We start from the raw sequence: 17192 nt of genomic DNA on the forward strand, positions 1-17192 counted from the left end.
AACCTACAGTATGGCTTCAGAAGACTATGGCGCACGAGCATGAACTACTTTTATGATTGTTTTATTTTAATCTTTAAAGTATTCTATTGAAAAGATATTTGTTGAAACATCACCTTTTGTGCTTAGAAAACATATTTAAAAAAAAAAACATTTTGGATGAACTATTCCTTTAACTAATGGTGGGAATCATAAGGAATTTAAAGATTCTGGTTCCACTGAAAGGTATATATATTTTTTTTTGGCAATTAGAATTCTTCATGCATATCACCTCCTACTTGTCAGGGAGGACAATTTATAGTAAAAAAGGACTTAAATACTGATCTGTTTCTCACCCACACCTATCATTTTGCTTCAGAAGATATGGATTTAACCACTGGAGTCGTATGAATTACATTTATGCTGCCTTTATGTGCTTTTTGGAACACCACTATTCACTTGCATTGTTTAATCCTACAGAGACGAGATCTAAAAAACGCTGCGTTCAGCAGAAGAAAGTCATACACATCTGGGATGGCATGAGGGTGAGTAAACGATGAGAAGATAATCATTTTTGGGTGAAGTATCCCTTTAACAACCCATAGTGTCAGAGAGAACCCCAAGAATTGACGCAGAGCAAACAGTCTAAAACAACACAGATTCAGATAATACCAAAAAGTACCAGAGCAGCTTAAGGAATTACAAACACTCTACATTATATGGTTAGAGACGAGAAACGCTTCCAACAAAGTGTGGGCTGCAAAGTGTTTTATTGATTTTTGAAGAGCTTTAACAAATAACCTGACAGCTGCAGTAATTCAGGGCTGCATCTATATGAACCAATAACAGACCACAAGAAATAAACAAATATGCCAAGTGAGGAGCGCTAATGTTCCATTGCCTCGTAAGAAAATACTACAGAACTGGCCGAGCTCCTTGTGTTAGAACAAAGATCTGGGCACTGTTGTTCAATCGCCGGCCTCAGCAATTTGCTTTGTGGTAGCAACTAACGAGCAGTCATGCTAACTGTACACATAAATATATAAATAACGGCAAAGGCCCGGAGTTTGATTGAGCCCCTTTTTCCAATCAGAGAGGCTGTGCTTCTAACGAAAGTAGGGCTTTTCTTTTATTCAGAGACACCCGTGGTCAACCCCCACGAGGACCTCTGTTCTGCATCAATGGGCCATGATGCTTGCATTTCTACTTGAAAAACATTCTATGCTATAATGGCTCCAGCTGTGATGGAACAGATGAGCATGTCAATCGACCACAAACAGGAGATATTCAGAAGAAAAACATCAGGATCACCCAGGACGCACTATACATGCAGTTGCAGGGGTAATTCTAGCAACAGCAGTAGTTAATTGCAATAAATTAACATTTAAAATAATTTAATCATGTCAGTAGCAGTTATTGCAATACAAATTGAGTTGGCCAAACTACAAAATTGCTTAAAGGATTGTTTCAGGTTCAGTGCAATTTATTGCAAGTCTAATTGACAGTATTTGTGGCATAATGTTGATTACCATAGAAAATTATTTCCATTTTTCAGTTACAGTTACAGTGAGGCACCTAAAATGGAAGTGAGTGGGGTCGGTCCATAAACGTTAAAATATTTATTTTTTCAAAAGTATAGCCACAAGATATAAACATTATAAATGTTAATGACTCTAGTGTGATAAAACAGCTTACAGGGTTTATCTGCATAACGTCGTCATGGCAACAAAGTTTTAATGAATATAACTTTACACAGGTAAGGTTAGTAAGCGATTTTGTCATATATAAAATCATGTTAACACTTACACTGTTTTTGTTATGACATTTCCCCCCTTTTCTCCATAATTTGGAATGCCCAATCCCCAATGCACTCTAGGTCCTCGTGATGGCATTGTGACTCGCCTCAATCCGGGTGTCGGAGGACGAATCTCAGTTGCTCCGCGTCTGAGACAGTCAATCTGCGCATTTTATCACGTGGCTTGTTGAGCACATTACCGCAGAGATTGCCGTGAAGCTTCCACACGCACTAGGCATCAACCAACAACTCACCATGCTCCCCACCGAGAGAGAACCACATTATAGCGACCATGAGGTAGTTAATCCAACGTGACTCTACTCACCCTAGCAACCGGGCCAATTGGTTGCTTAGGATGCCTGACTGGAGTCAGTAAGCACGCCCTGAATTCGAACCTCTCTCATCAACAAGGTATTTCCATCCACAGGACTGCTGCTCACTGAATGTTTTTTTGTTTCAATTTTGGCACCATTCGGAGTAAATTCTAGAGACTTTTGTGCATGAAAATCACAGATCAGCAGTTACAGAAATATCCAGTGCATTAAATCATGCAGATACCGGTGAGAATCTTCAGTTAATGTTCACATCAACCATCAGAATGGGGAAAAAATGAGATCACAGTGATTTGGACTGTGGCATGATTGTTGGCACCAGACGGGCTGGTTTGAGTGTTTCTGTAACTGCTGATCTCCTGGGATTTTAACACACAACAGTTTCTAGAATTTACTCCGAATGGTGCCAAAAACAAAACGAAGAAAAAAAAAAAAAAAAAAAACATCCAGTGAGCAGCAGTCCTGTGGACAGAAACACCTTGTTGATGAGAGAGGTCAACAGAGAATGGCCAGACTGGTTCCAACAGACAAAGTCTACAGTAACTACAGTAACCCGCTCTATACAATTGTGGTGAGAAACAAAAAAAGATGCGGGTTGGAGCTGTTTTGGTGGCAAGAGGGGGACCTACATAATATTACACAAGTGGTTTTAATGTTGTGGCTGATCGAGATATATATATATATAGTGAGAAGTTTTCATACACTTAGGTTGAAGTCATTAAAAAAATGCTTCCTTCCCTTTCTCCCCAACTTGGAATGCCCAATTCCCAATGCACTATAAGTCCTTGTGGTGGCGTGGTGACTCAGAGTGGCGGAGGACAAATCTCAGTTGCCTCCACGTCGGAGACAGTCAATCTGTGCATCTTATCGCTTGGCTTGTTGAGCAAGTTACCGCTGGCGCATGTGGATGCTTCATGCTATTATCTGCGTCATCCATGCACAACTCACCACGTGCCCACCGAGAGAGAGAACCACATAATAGCGTCCACGATGAGGTTAAATTTGATGAGGGTGGTAGTCAGCGTCTTTACTCGCTGAGCTACCCAGGCCCACAAAACTAATTTTTTAAGCACTCCACAGATTTCATATTAGCAAACTATAGCTTTGGCAAGTCGTTTAGGACATTTACTTTGTGCATGACATGACAAATTTTTCAAACAATTATTTACAGAGAGATTGTTTAACTTTTAATAGACTAGATCACAATTCCAATGGGTCAGAAGTTTACATACACCAAGATAACGGTGCCTTTAAGCAGCTTGGAAAATTCCAGACAATGATGTCAAGCCTTTAGACATTTAGCTTCTGATAGGAGGAGTACTGAATTGGACATGTTCATGTGGATGTATTTTAAGGCCTACCATCAAACTCCGTGTCTCTTTGCATGGGAAAATCAAAAAGAAATCGGCCAATACCTCAGGAAAAAATAAAAATGTGGACCTCTACAAGCCTGGTTCATCCTTGGGAGAAATTTTCAAATGCCTGAAGGTACCACATTCATCTGTACAAACAACAGTATGCAAATATAAATACCACTCAGGAAGGAGACACATTCTGTCTCCAAGTAATGAATGTTGTTTGGTGCGAAAAGTGCAAATCAATCCCAGAACAACAGCAAAGGACCTTGTGAAGATGCTGGAGGAAACAGGTAGACAAGTATCTATATCCACAGTAAAACATGTCTTTTATCGACATAACCTGAAAGGCTGCTCAGCAAGAAGAAGCCACTACTCCAAAACAGCCATAAAAAAGCCAGACTACAGTTTGCAAGTGCACATGGGGACAAAGATCTTACTTTTTGGAGAAATGTCCTCTGGTCTGATGAAACAGAAATTTAACTGATTGGCCATAATGACCATTATTATGTTTGGAGAAAAAAGGGTGAGGCTTGCAAGCCGAAGAACACTATCCCAACTGTGCAGCATGGGGGTGGCAGCATTTTGTTGTGGGGGTGCTTTGCTTCAGGAGGGACAGGTGCACTTCACACAATAGATGGCATCATGAGGAAGGAAAATTATGTGGATATATTGAAGCAACATCTCAAGCCATTAAAACGTGGTCGCAAATGGGTCTTCCAATTGGACAATGACCCCAAGAATACCTACAAAGTTGTGGCAAAATGGCTTAAGGAAAATAAAGTGAAAGTATTGGACTGGTCATCACAAAGCCTTGAACTCTATCCGATAGAAAACTTGTGGGCAGAACTGAAAAAGTGTGAGCGAGCAAGGAGGTCTACAAACCTGACTCATTTACACCAGTTCTGTCTGGAGGAATGGGCCAAAATTCCAGCAACTTATTTTGAGAAACTTGTGGAAGACAACCCAAAATGTTTGACCCAAGTAAAACAATGTAAAGGCAATGCTAGCAAATACTAACAAAGTGTATGTAAACATCTGACCCACTGGGAATGTGATGAAAGTAATAAAAGCTGAAATAAATTATTCTCTCTACTATTATTCTGACATTTCACATTCTTAAAATAGTGATCCTAACTGACCTAAGACAGGGAATGTTTTCTACGATTAAATGTCAGGAATTGTGAAAAACTGAGTTTAAATGTATTTGGCTAAGGTGTATGTAAACTTCTGTAAACTGTGTGTGTAATATATATATATATATATATATATATATATATATATATATATATATATATATATATATATATATATATATATATATACACATACACTCACCTAAAGGATTACTAGGAACACCTGTTCAATTTCTCATTAATGCAATTATCTAATCAACCAATCACATGGCAGTTGCTTCAATGCATTTAGGGGTGTGGTCCTGGTCAAGACAATCTCCTGAACTCCAAACTGAATGTCAGAATGGGAAAGAAAGGTGATTTAAGCAATTTTGAGCATGGCATGGTTGTTGGTGCCAGACAGGCCAGTCTGAGTATTTCACAATCTGTTCAGTTACTGGGATTTTCACGCACAACCATTTCTAGGGGTTACAAAGAATGATGTGAAAAGGGAAAAACATCCAGTATGCGGCAGTCCTGTGGGCGAAAATGCCTTGTTGATGCTAGAGGTCAGAGGAGAATGGGCCGACTGATTCAAGCTGATAGAAGAGCAACTTTGCCTGAAATAACCACTCGTAACAACCGAGGTATGCAGCAAAGCATTTGTGAAGCCACAACACGCACAACCTTGAGGCGGATGGGCTACAACAGCAGAAGACCCCACCGGGTACCACTCATCTCCACTACAAATAGGAAAAAGAGGCTACAATTTGCAAGAGCTCACCAAAATTGGACAGTTGAAGACTGGAAAAATGTTGCCTGGTCTGATGAGTCTCGATTTCTGTTGAGACATTCAGATGGTAGAGTCAGAATTTGGCGTAAACAGAATGAGAACATGGATCCATCGTGCCTTGTTACCACTGTGCAGGCTGGTGGTGGTGGTGTAATGGTGTGGGGGATGTTTTCTTGGCACACTTTAGGCATCTTAGTGCCAATTGGGCATCGTTTAAATGCCACGGCCTACCTGAGCATTGTTTCTGACCATGTCCATCCCTTTATGGCCACCATGTACCCATCCTCTGATGGCTACTTCCAGCAGGATAATGTACCATGTCAAATTGGTTTCTTGAACATGACAATGAGTTCACTGTACTAAAATGGCCCCCACAGTCACCAGATCTCAACCCAATAGAGCATCTTTGGGATGTGGTGGAACGGGAGCTTCGTGCCCTGAATGTGCATCCCACAAATCTCCATCAACTGCAAGATGCTATCCTATCAATATGGGCCAACATTTCTAAAGAATGCTTTCAGCACCTTGTTGAATCAATGCCACGTAGAATTAAGGCAGTTCTGAAAGCGAAAGGGGGTCAAACACAGTATTAGTATGGTGTTCCTAATAATCCTTTAGGTGAGTGTGTATATATATATATATACACACACACACACACACCAACACAAACATTGTATTTGTGTTTGTTTTTTAGTTGCAACAGTATGCAATAGTCTTAAGGTCAAAAATGACAAAAAAGAAACCGCTTTCTCTAGAAACTCGTCAGTCAATCGTTGTTTTGTGGAATGAAGGCTATACAATGCTTGAAATTGCCAAAAAAACTGAAGATTTCATACAAAAGGTGTACACTACAGTCTTCAATGACAAAGGACAACTGGCTCTAGCAAGGACAGAAAGAGATGTGGAAGGCCAGATGTACAACTAAACAAGAGGATAAGTACATCAGAGTCTCTAGTTTGAGAAATAGACGCCTCACATGTCCTCAGCTGATAGCTTCAATGAATTCTACCCGCTCAACACCAGTTTCATGTACTACAGTAAAGAGAAGACTCAGGGGTGCAGGCCTTATGGGAAGAATTGCAATCATAAAAGAAAAAAGTTAAGAGTGGGCAATGAACAACAGCTAATTGGAAAAGAGTGTTTTGTGGGATCAGCTTGACTGTAAGGTGCGTTAGAAGTGCCCGACATTCAATGACACATCTATGGCAAGTGCTACAGGAAGTGTGGGGTGAATTGTCACCTGAGTATCTGGACAATCTGACAGCTAGAATGCCAAGGATCTGCAAAGCTGTCATTGCTGCATGTGGAGGATTTGTTGATGAGAACTCTTTGAAGTAGTTCAAGTATTTCTTTCAAATTGAACATTTCTTTCAAATGTTAATAGTAATTTTTCACATTATTAAATGTCCAGACTATACATAGTGATCAGATGAATGGCACTTTGGTGAATAAAAGTAAAAATGTCTTTCCATAAGAGCAAAATCTGAACATTCTCCCAAACTTCTGGCCACCAGTGTGTGTGTGTGTGTGTGTGTGTATATGTATATGTATATGTATATGTATATGTATATATATATATATATATATATATATATATATATATATATATGTATATATAATAACAAATATTCAGATAATTAAAATGCATCATATGTCAATCATTGGCACACAGTTCACAGCAATCCATTTCAAAAGAGAATTTGTCAATCAGTTGGAGATTTATTATGAGGGCTTGTTTAAGAGCCGTCAATCTACACCTGCATCAGACATGCTTGTGTAGCGTCTCGGGTGCGTTGCATCATAAATATAAAATGTTTAGTTCACGGTTTCAAGTTAAATATAGTTTAATACTCAATCTTTAAACACATCTTGAGATCCCTTAGTTCACATTTGAGCTCCTTCAAGTGTTTTGAATGCAAGAATGTAGCTCATGTTTGTGTTGATCTGCCTATTGAAGTGTTTTCAAACTGTGAGTTGCTCATACAGCTGAAATTTCACTTACTGCCCTCTGGAGTAAACAGGTGGTACTACAAGCTTGCATTTCTCAGGACTCTTCCTTATTATTGTGCGATTGATTGCGTACATTTTTTTAACACATTATTTTTTGTCAAATTAATCACACTGAATTAACGTGTTAAACCGACAGCCCTAATATATATTTATATATTAGTATATACGTGGTAAACACTCACCTGTTTTTCTCCTGCGGGGTGGCGCCTTTGCTGCCTGCACCAAAATGAGGTCCGAAAAGAATCTCCTGCGAGCTTCTTCCCCCGGTGTGGTTAAACAAACCACCTCCCCGTGTGAACGACTGAAGATGCACTTAAGCTGTAAATAAGAAAAATTAAAGAAATAAGATACAACATAAAGAAACAATATGAAAACAATATTAGGAACAACACAAGGCAAACTTTCACAAGTTTCTTCACCCCAAATAGCCCACACTAATATGAAAAAAGTTATTATTTTTTACTCCAATGTCATTCCAAACCTGTATGCTATTATTTGTTTCTGTTGTAGTTCTTTTCCATACACCATATCTGTAAGCTCCAAAAACAAAAAAAAAGCTTAAAAGCAACATAAAACTCTTGCAACTCATAGCTTTGTTCGAAATTTTAGACTGAAATTATTATTCAGTCTAAAAGTAATTATTCACTGAAAAAAATTAACTTCTGCTGAAATTCTCGTGTAGCCCAAGATTGTGTCCACATTTAAAAAAAATGGCTCAAAACTAATTTAGTTACTACACACAATTTTGCTGTCAACGATGTTGATGTGGCATTCCATTATTACATAAAAAATGGGCTAGATGTGAGCTTCAGGGGAGAAAGTTATCAGTGAACAACAAATTCAATTTAAGTCCATGCTCACACAAAACTGTTGAATAAATTCACAAGACTTGAAATACAGTGTACAAGTCCTATGAAGTTCTTTTATGGTGCTTTTGTTTTGTTTTTTTGTGGGGTTTCTTCCTTTTTGGAGAGACATGGTCACTACAAACAGTCTTTGTATGGAAAAGAGCTACATAGACATTCCACAAATGTCTCCTTGTCCAGGGGGAAAAAAATAACAGCATACAGGTTTGGAACAAAATGAGTATGAGTAAATAATGGCAGAATTTTCATTCTTGGGTGAGCTATTCATTCAGTGCAGTCCTAGAACTGTACAGAACAACATAACACAAATTACACAAAACCTCTTAAATATGCAGTATATTCCACATAAAAATTACACAATAAAAGACTTTCACATCATCGATTAACTGGCTCATGAATTCAACATATATACAAACTGTGAGTGAATCTGCAGAGGATTCACTCATAATCATCAAAAAATTATACCTGTACTTTCCTTTTAAAAGATGCCTACTAGCAGAGATCAGATCTCAAGAGACATTCTCCAAAAAAAAAAAAAAAAACAGCTCCCCAAAAAATGAGTCACTACAAACAAACTCATTTAAAACTTCTGTTGAACCCTGTCGGTCTGGTATTCCCACAGCATTCTTTGTTCTTTAAGTAGTGTTTTTTAATCTTTAATTTTTTCCCCAAAAAGCACAGTGCATGACAGGGCCCAGACTCTTGAAACTCTATTTCTCTCAGCATGAAGCACTGTTCTGCTCAGCTTGAACTTCAAATACAAAAGTTTGTTTAAAAGTATACAGAATTTATAGGGTGAAATCTGAAACAGCAAGAAACTCAAACCAAAGTATGTGTGTGCTATTTGAACACATGTTCGTGTAGAGAGGTCTGGTCCCGAGCGACGGCTGTCACGTGTCTAAGGCACATGAGAAACACCCTGTTCGAAGAACTTTCCGTGATGTTGCAAAGTACAACATTCTCCTGGATCAACATCCTTAAGGAACAACACGTATGACAATCAATCAGCTTTTAGCATAAGGTATAGGGTTATGCATAGGGCTGCGGTTGGATCTTGAACTACATTATTGACCAAATAATTTCCCTCTAATTTAAGGAGAAGTAAGTGGCTAGGGTAAAGTTAAGAGGATGAGATGCTGAAACAGGAGCATGTCCTACTTTGCACAATCATGATCAATGCTAGAAATAGTGAGCCAATTAGAAGGCCATTATAACAAAAGTGTTTTAAAAGTGCTTTTGCGTCCATTCTTTTTCACTTTTTAAACCCAAAAATGAAAAATGCAGTTGCTTCTTTATTTGTTTTAACACTGATGAATAGAATAAGCAGATACAAACTCATTTTCTGTTGACTATTTCAATTAAGAGTTGCGATTGCTCTGCAAATTTGTCTAAATTTTCATTAAATATTGTCCCATATAAGAATCTTGTTGCTGGCACATCATGGTGTTGTTACAAGGTGTTGCCTCTAATGGATAATGCGTGAGAGATTACTTGGCCATATGCTGAGTGGGAGTTGGTCTATTATATTAGATTTTTATTGTCATTAACATTGTATGATTTTGTAGTACCTGTGTATTCGTGTCCCATTGATAAATGTAATGTAAAAAGAGTTCTGTTGCTTTGGATAAAAGCAAATGTTAAATTAATGTTTAGGCATCATGAACACTGAATGGAGTGGACATAAAATTAGAATAGCTAAGATTCAGACTGGAAGTCCATCAGGACGTGGGACACGCATGTAAAATCAGGACTGTCCCTGTTATTGGGATGTCTAGTCACCCTATCTCCATAAGTGCAATGTTAATTTCTGCAAGCTATAGATTGCTGAGTGTGTGCTGCCGACGTAATTGCTTCAGCCTGGGATTTAGTACATTTTTCATTAAATGTCAAAAATAAACTTGTGTTAACTCACAGGGCTTTTAAACAAAGTGACACAGCTTTTTTTTAAATTACATTTATCAATGGGACGCAGCACAATGCAAATTACACAATGTAGAAAATTACACAATGTTTTTAATTCTACCTGATGGGATTAAGGCAGTAGGCTACAGACGATGGGGCAAGTTGACCAATCAGATGAAAGGGGCAGTTTCAGTGCCACTCACATGTGCATATCAAATATTCAAGGCATAAACACATTTTTTAAACACTGAAGGGGACACACACACACACACACACACACACACACACACACACACACACACACACACACACACACATCTCTTTATTCCTTTTTAAATAGAAAATGAAATGTTCAACAGGAAATTAGATTGTATCTGCTTATTTTATGAATCAGTTTTAAAACCAATAAAGAAAACAAAATTACTTTTTTATTTTTGGGTTAAAAAAAAGAAAAAGGAATGGACGCAGAAGTACATGGACCGTTAAATAACAGAAGTGTGGTTTGTTGACAGAACTGAATAAAATTATGAAGAGGAAATGTGATGTTCCAAGCATTCTTTACGGCAGTCAAAGACTGAATGCAGAAAACCTGAAAATAATGACCCGTGTCTGGTTTGCATGGTCATGGGTGTCATTTTAATGAGCAGTTTCATATAGCTATATTTAACTTTTGAATGGTAAAGTGTGCAGGACCAATCCAATTTCTGCAGTCTGGGACTGCAAAGGCCTTTGTACTGAATCAGCAGTTAAACATTCAATAAAAGTTTCTCCAAAGGCTGCAGAAATCAGGACAGATGAATTCAGTTAAAGCCTAATGACTCAAACATCCAAAGGTTCTTATATTCTGCAAGAAATTTAAGTCATCTTAAAAACTCCCCCTGTGCTGAACGCTCGAGGACATACTCCTTTCAAATGTTATAACAAAAGTACAACACACTAGTAAAGCAATTCTCTATAATGAGAGTTAAATAAACTCATCCGAAGAGTACTTTAAGGTCGATTTTCAATCATCATTGCGTGTTTAAAACTGCACTTAAGAATTTACGTAACTACTAGATGACAACATAGAGATTCTACTCAGAGTTGTTCATATCATCACTGCAGACATTTTTCAAATCTATGGAAATGCATACAATGCCAAATGGATACAAAACTTTGAGTTTTGTGCAGTTATGTTTATTTTAGTCAATATCAGTCAGCCTTGATGGGACAAAAAATTACTTCTAGCAGATATACCAAAAATATTGATGACTCATACCGCACCCACTCATTTTGTCCAATAAAATGCTCTGAAGAATGAGAATGTCCCTCCCCTTTATACCACCTACTTCTGCTTAGCAATAGCAATGAGCAAATCCTGCTAATTACTGTGATGTAAACTATTCTTGTAATTAGGAGTTTGACATTAAAAAATGGTCTTAATAAAGGCTGTTGATTTACCATGACCATTTACCATTTTATTATCATATGTTGAATTATCTTTATTTGGGGGCATTTTTTTAATTTATTTTTTTAGCAATTCTTTATATGCAATTAAGAAACATTTTATTAATTAATTACTAACAGTCCTAGTTTTTCCTAGTCCGAAACTCTTTTTTTTGACACCACATGATTGCACTACAAGATCTAAACAATCCCTATTCCCTTCATCAAATCACATTTTATTCCTTTGTGTCTCCTTTTGGTGGATTTGTTTCTACTCAAGCTGTTTTCAGGTTTCTTTGGTCCAAACTCTTAAGGCAAGATGAAGGGAAAGACAACATCTAACCTTCAAAACAAAGCCAGATGATTTTACCATCTCTCTGAGACCTGATAGAATCCTTGGAGACTAATGCAGATTCTGAGAGGCAGAGAGCCGAGAGACTAAACATCCTTAGAATGGGCGAATCAAAAAGCACATTTCTTGTCTCTTCATGTCTTTCCAACTTTAAATTAAAAACAAACAGACAATAAACTCACCTTTTAAAGACTACAAAGTTAACAGAATTCACACTACACAGGGGACTTTTGCATTTTCAATAAAAATGACACAATCAGAATAACCTTGATTCTAATAGTTAATGGCAATGTTTTGCTATTATGTTACTATGTGAAATTTTGGAACATTCGTAGGGTAGAATCTCAACTCCTACCATTCAAATGATGTTCACATACATTTTAGCTTATTACTTGTCAACCACATTGTCTTAAAAACGGGATTCTTTTTAACTCTTGATTAAATTAAGATAAATAAAGATTTTATGTCAAAGACTAATCAAAACAATGAGAAGCATTCTCTATGCAGACCTTACAGGTGTTAAAGTAGCAAACTAACAAGTTCGGCTTTAACTTTTCACCACTGGCATCTCTCCTGCACATGCTAGCATCAGCCAAAACACACTCACACCTGGCATTTACCTCCTCTTGTGATCCATGCCACCCACCCCCACTGCAGATGCTGTTTAGATAGAGGACTGGCATCTGTCTGTGGACCTCTCTCTTTAAGAAACGTGATGCTGTGTTAAAGTTTTTTTGCGGTTATTTAGTTCCCATTTCTTTTTCGTTATCAGAGGCCTCACCCCTGATGTGCATTGCCACAGAGAGGACAGCTGTCTCATTGAATGTGCCAGAAAACGAAGGCCACTGCACACTGTTTGCAGTCTGCTTGCTTAATGCGGATAAGCTCTGGGCTAATAGACCTTTTTTCAATCTTGAACCCAAGTAGGTTAAATATCTTCCCACTCAACATCAGCTTGCAGAGGAAAATGGTAACAAGTCAAAATACAAAGTAGAAATACTTTATAACCGTACTTAAAGTAATGTTCCAGGGTTCAAAACAATTTAATCTCACTTAACAGCATTTGTAAGGCACTTTCAAATGGAAGTGAATGGGGTCAGTTTAAAAATGTAATGAACCTGCAACATTCCTTCATTCATTATGGTTTGAATTTGCTGAACATTTTACTTTACTTATTTCATGTTGTTCCAAACTTGTTTGATTTTCTTCTGTTTTTGGGTAACCTAGTCCCTTTCCATACAGGAAAAGTGTATGGCCATCTTAAACATTTTATGGTAACACTTTACAATAAGTTACTATTTGTTAAAATGAGTTAACATTAGTTAACATAAACTGACAATGATCAATACAATGAACATACAATGGTGTACCAAAACATTATGACCACCTGCCTAATATGCTGTTGGTCCTCCGCATGCAACCAAAACAGCACCGACCTGCCAAAGCATTGACTCTACAAGACCCCTGAAAGTATCTGGCACAAAGACATTAGCAGCAGATCCTTCAAATCCTGTAAGTTGCACGGTGGAGCCACCGAGGATCAGACTTGTTGGTCCAGCACATCCCACAGATGCTCAACTGGATTGAGATCTTGGGAAATCGGAGGCCAGGGCAACATCTTGAACTCATCATCATGTTCCTCAAACCATTCCCGGACAATATGTACAGTGTGGCAAGGTACATTATCCTGCTGAAAGAGGCCACAGCCATCAGGGAATACTACTGCCATGAAGGGGTGTACCTGGTCTACAACAATGTTTAGGAAGGTGGCACATGTCAAATTTAATTCAACGTGAATGGCCAGACCCAGTATTTCCCAGCAGAACTTTGCCCAAAGCATCACACTCCCTCAACCGGCATATCATCTTCTCACAGTGCATACTGGTGCCATCACTTCCCCAGGTAAACACTGCACAAATACACAGCAGTCCATGTGATGCAAAAGAAAATGGGACTCATTGGACCAGGTGACCTTCTTCCACTGCTCTGAGATCCAGTTCCGATGCTCACATGCCCACTTTAGGCACATTCGACAGTGGACAGAGGTCATCATGTGCACTCTGACCGGTCTGCGGCTACGCAGCATGGTGCGATGCACTATGTGTTGAGGTACATTCTTCCTGTAACCATCACTACATTTTCTGTGACATGTGCCACACTTCACCTTCTGTTAGTTTGGACCAGACTGGATAGCCTTCGTTGCCCTTGCGTGTCGAACAGCCTTTGGTGCCCAACACCCTGTCGCTGGTTTGTGGTTTGTCCCTTCTCGGACCACTGTTGGAATGTACTCACCACTGCTGACCGGGAGCGCCGCACAAGCCTTGCCATTCAGGTCTTTTCTCCTGCCTTCAGCACACTGATCACGAGAATGGATTGCTCGCTTACCATCTAATCTACCGAGACCTTGACATGTGGCCTTGTTAGGAGATGATCCACATTAATCGCTTCACCTGTAAGTGGTCATAATGTTTCGGTTCATTGGTGTATAGTAATACATTTTTAAAATCAAAAGTTCTATTTGTTAACATTAGTTAAGGCACTATGAACTGAAAATTAGTTTTTATTAACATTAAGATTAAAAAATGCTGTAAAAAATATATTGTTAATTGTGTGTTCTTGATACATAATGCATTAAATAATGTTAACGAATGGTTGCTTTTTGTAAAGTGTTACCAATTTAACTATTGGGTACAGTATTACCAATTTAACTATTGGGTACAGTATTACCAATTTAACTATTGGGTACAGTATTACCAATTTAACTATTGGGTACAGTATTACCAATTTAACTATTGGGTACAGTATAACACACTTGCCTGTTAAAGTCACATATTACTGAAGAGCACAAAAATTCCCTGATGCTCCACAGCTTTCCGGCTAAATACAGCATCCCATCTGTTCCATCTAAACCTTTCCGGCTCCAAATCTCGAAGGATCTTGATTCAAGTGTTCACGAGTGGAAGAGGCTGGGACAGTTTATTCTTCAGACAAAAGAACAATCTGACCGGAGGAGCTCTTGGTGTTACTGTGACGCTCCATTGATCGCAGCTTTAACACAGGACCCCCTGCCCAGATGAAGAGACCTGGGTAAGGGTGGTAGGATTCCAAGAGAGAATGGTACGATTCTACTGAAGGGGCCATGGGGGACATTTCAAAGCAGGAACTAGCTTTGTGGATTTCAACAGTCGATTCTCAGAATTTGCCCAATTCATAATTCAAGGCCACTTCAAAACTAAGTGAAACTGTGGTTTAAGTCAACATGAAACAGCATTAGTTACCCATTTTACTTCTGTAATGTGAAAGATTTCTGACTGAAACTGTTGGGCGGGACTTGACCTTTTTATATGGAATTGATTGGATCACCAAAAGTGCGTGTTCCACATGCGAATGGAGCCAGACCTGAATGCGAATTCGCACTGGATTGTGGAGGACTATTCCATCCTAAAATACTAGGGCTTGGTTGTAACACACGCTTGAGCATGTGCTACATAATGAATTAAGGGACCAGAGACGTTCACGTTTCAATGAGCCACGTGTATTACACCACCAATCACCATACAGTCAGTAAAACATACAAAGTACATAGTCATTCAGTTGCAAGGCAAACATCAATCATCAGTTCATACTTTCATAGTAGTGTCTTTGGCTACCAAGAGCTCAGTCTTAAGAGTAACAAGAGCAAGAAAAAACAGCATTTAAGTGCAGTATTGATGAGGCCACATCTGCCTGAAATCGAGCTTCCACGTGGCTGTTGGTAATATAAACAAACTGTAGCTTGTGAAATAAATGACAAGTGTTGTTGGTAAAACGAAGACAATTAATCCCATTTTGGTCAAGGTCCTAGCTATAGTTGAACTGTCCCCTCATGCCTGCCCGTTGAACCCTATTTGAGTTTAGGAACCGCAGGTTCCACAAATCAGGGAAAAAAAACAAGACCGCATTGGTGAGAAAGCTTCTCCATGTGGTTAACACATCCTTCCTCCTTCATACTACTTCTATCCTTTTTATGCTACCAGGAATCTCACTGGCTAGAGTGCCCCCTAGTGACAGGATTAATATTACATGTGCAGCAAGCTAATAGGACAAATGTAACTGTAAAACTGTTACATGGTGTCAATAAAGATTTCCAGATTTTATTTGATTCCATTTCACAAGCTGTCAATACACTTCCGATACAATTTCATTCAGATTCATTTTTCAGTTCAAATTCACATTTTGCTTCCATATGAAAGAAATTCTCTCTCTGATGTAAACTTTACAGGGATCCTGCTGTAAATTTGGTCCATTGCAAAAAAATAAATTACGCAGTTCAATTACTATTTAACAGATATAATAATCAACAAACAGAGGAAAACTTTAAAGAAAAAGATTGATCTTAGGATTTTAAGAATCAATATTGGGATCATTGAAACGAAGATAACAATTAATCTGAAAATGTTTATCCAGCCCTAGCTGGCACCCACTTTTGAGGAGATGTTTTGACTGGGATGTGGAGGCTCCAGGTTTTTCAAACACAAATTACTTTCTTTTTTCCCTGAAACACAAAAGGAGATGTTAGGCTGTATGATAGCCTCAGTCCCAATTCAGTTTTATTGTACAGATAAAAAGATACAATGAAAGTGAATGGTGACTGAGACTAACATACTTGTCTAACATCTCCTTTTGTGTTCTATGGAAGGGAAAAGCAGTACAGGTATGAAACAAAAACAGGATGAGTGAATCAGTTTTGGTTGAACGTTCCCTTTAACATTGAAAAAATTAGAAACCTAACCTTTAAGGAAGTAAAAGTATCAATTTTGGTTTTAAGTTAAAACACTAAAAAACAACAGGTCTTGTAACTCAAGGAGAATCTAGTCAAAGAAAACCGCTGACTAAAGATTCAAAATCGAAACAATTGAATTTTTAAATCTAGACACCACCTGGGACTTCAAAGGGTCATTCATCATCAAAAGACAAGTAAAATTTCCAAAGCAAATGAAGAAACAAAAATAAAAGGTGAGAGAATCCGGTACCATGGAGAGCATGAAATAACCAATGCATACTCTTCTGCCATCAATTAAACAACTGGGATTTGATGAAGACACCTTATAGGAAAATAAGTGTGTGTGAGCGCTTGTGTCATTAACATTAATGTTTTCATTCTAAACACTCTCATACCCTCCTGGTGGTCATCAACATTCTCTACAGCAGGGCTACTGTATGATCAAGGGCTTTGCCACCAGCCAATCAATTCCCAGCAGCGATGCACCCTGGGAAGCATGGGGTGCACAG

At 38.4% G+C, this 17192-nt stretch overlaps 1 protein-coding gene across 4 annotated transcripts in view; it reads right to left on the reverse strand.

Moving 5' to 3' along the window:
• The window catches only part of LOC127622318 (ATPase family AAA domain-containing protein 2-like), a 129058-nt gene that overhangs the window by 75813 nt on the left and 36053 nt on the right, over positions 1-17192 (reverse strand). For all 4 annotated transcript variants that reach the window (XM_052096389.1, XM_052096388.1, XM_052096387.1 and 1 more), the window contains exon 20: positions 7559-7694. In XM_052096389.1, coding sequence (XP_051952349.1) covers positions 7559-7694 — 136 coding nt within the window. The remainder of the gene's footprint in view (positions 1-7558; positions 7695-17192) is intronic.

The sequence above is a fragment of the Xyrauchen texanus genome, chromosome 28, assembly GCF_025860055.1.
Source record: "Xyrauchen texanus isolate HMW12.3.18 chromosome 28, RBS_HiC_50CHRs, whole genome shotgun sequence".
NCBI classification, from domain to species: Eukaryota; Metazoa; Chordata; class Actinopteri; order Cypriniformes; family Catostomidae; genus Xyrauchen; species Xyrauchen texanus.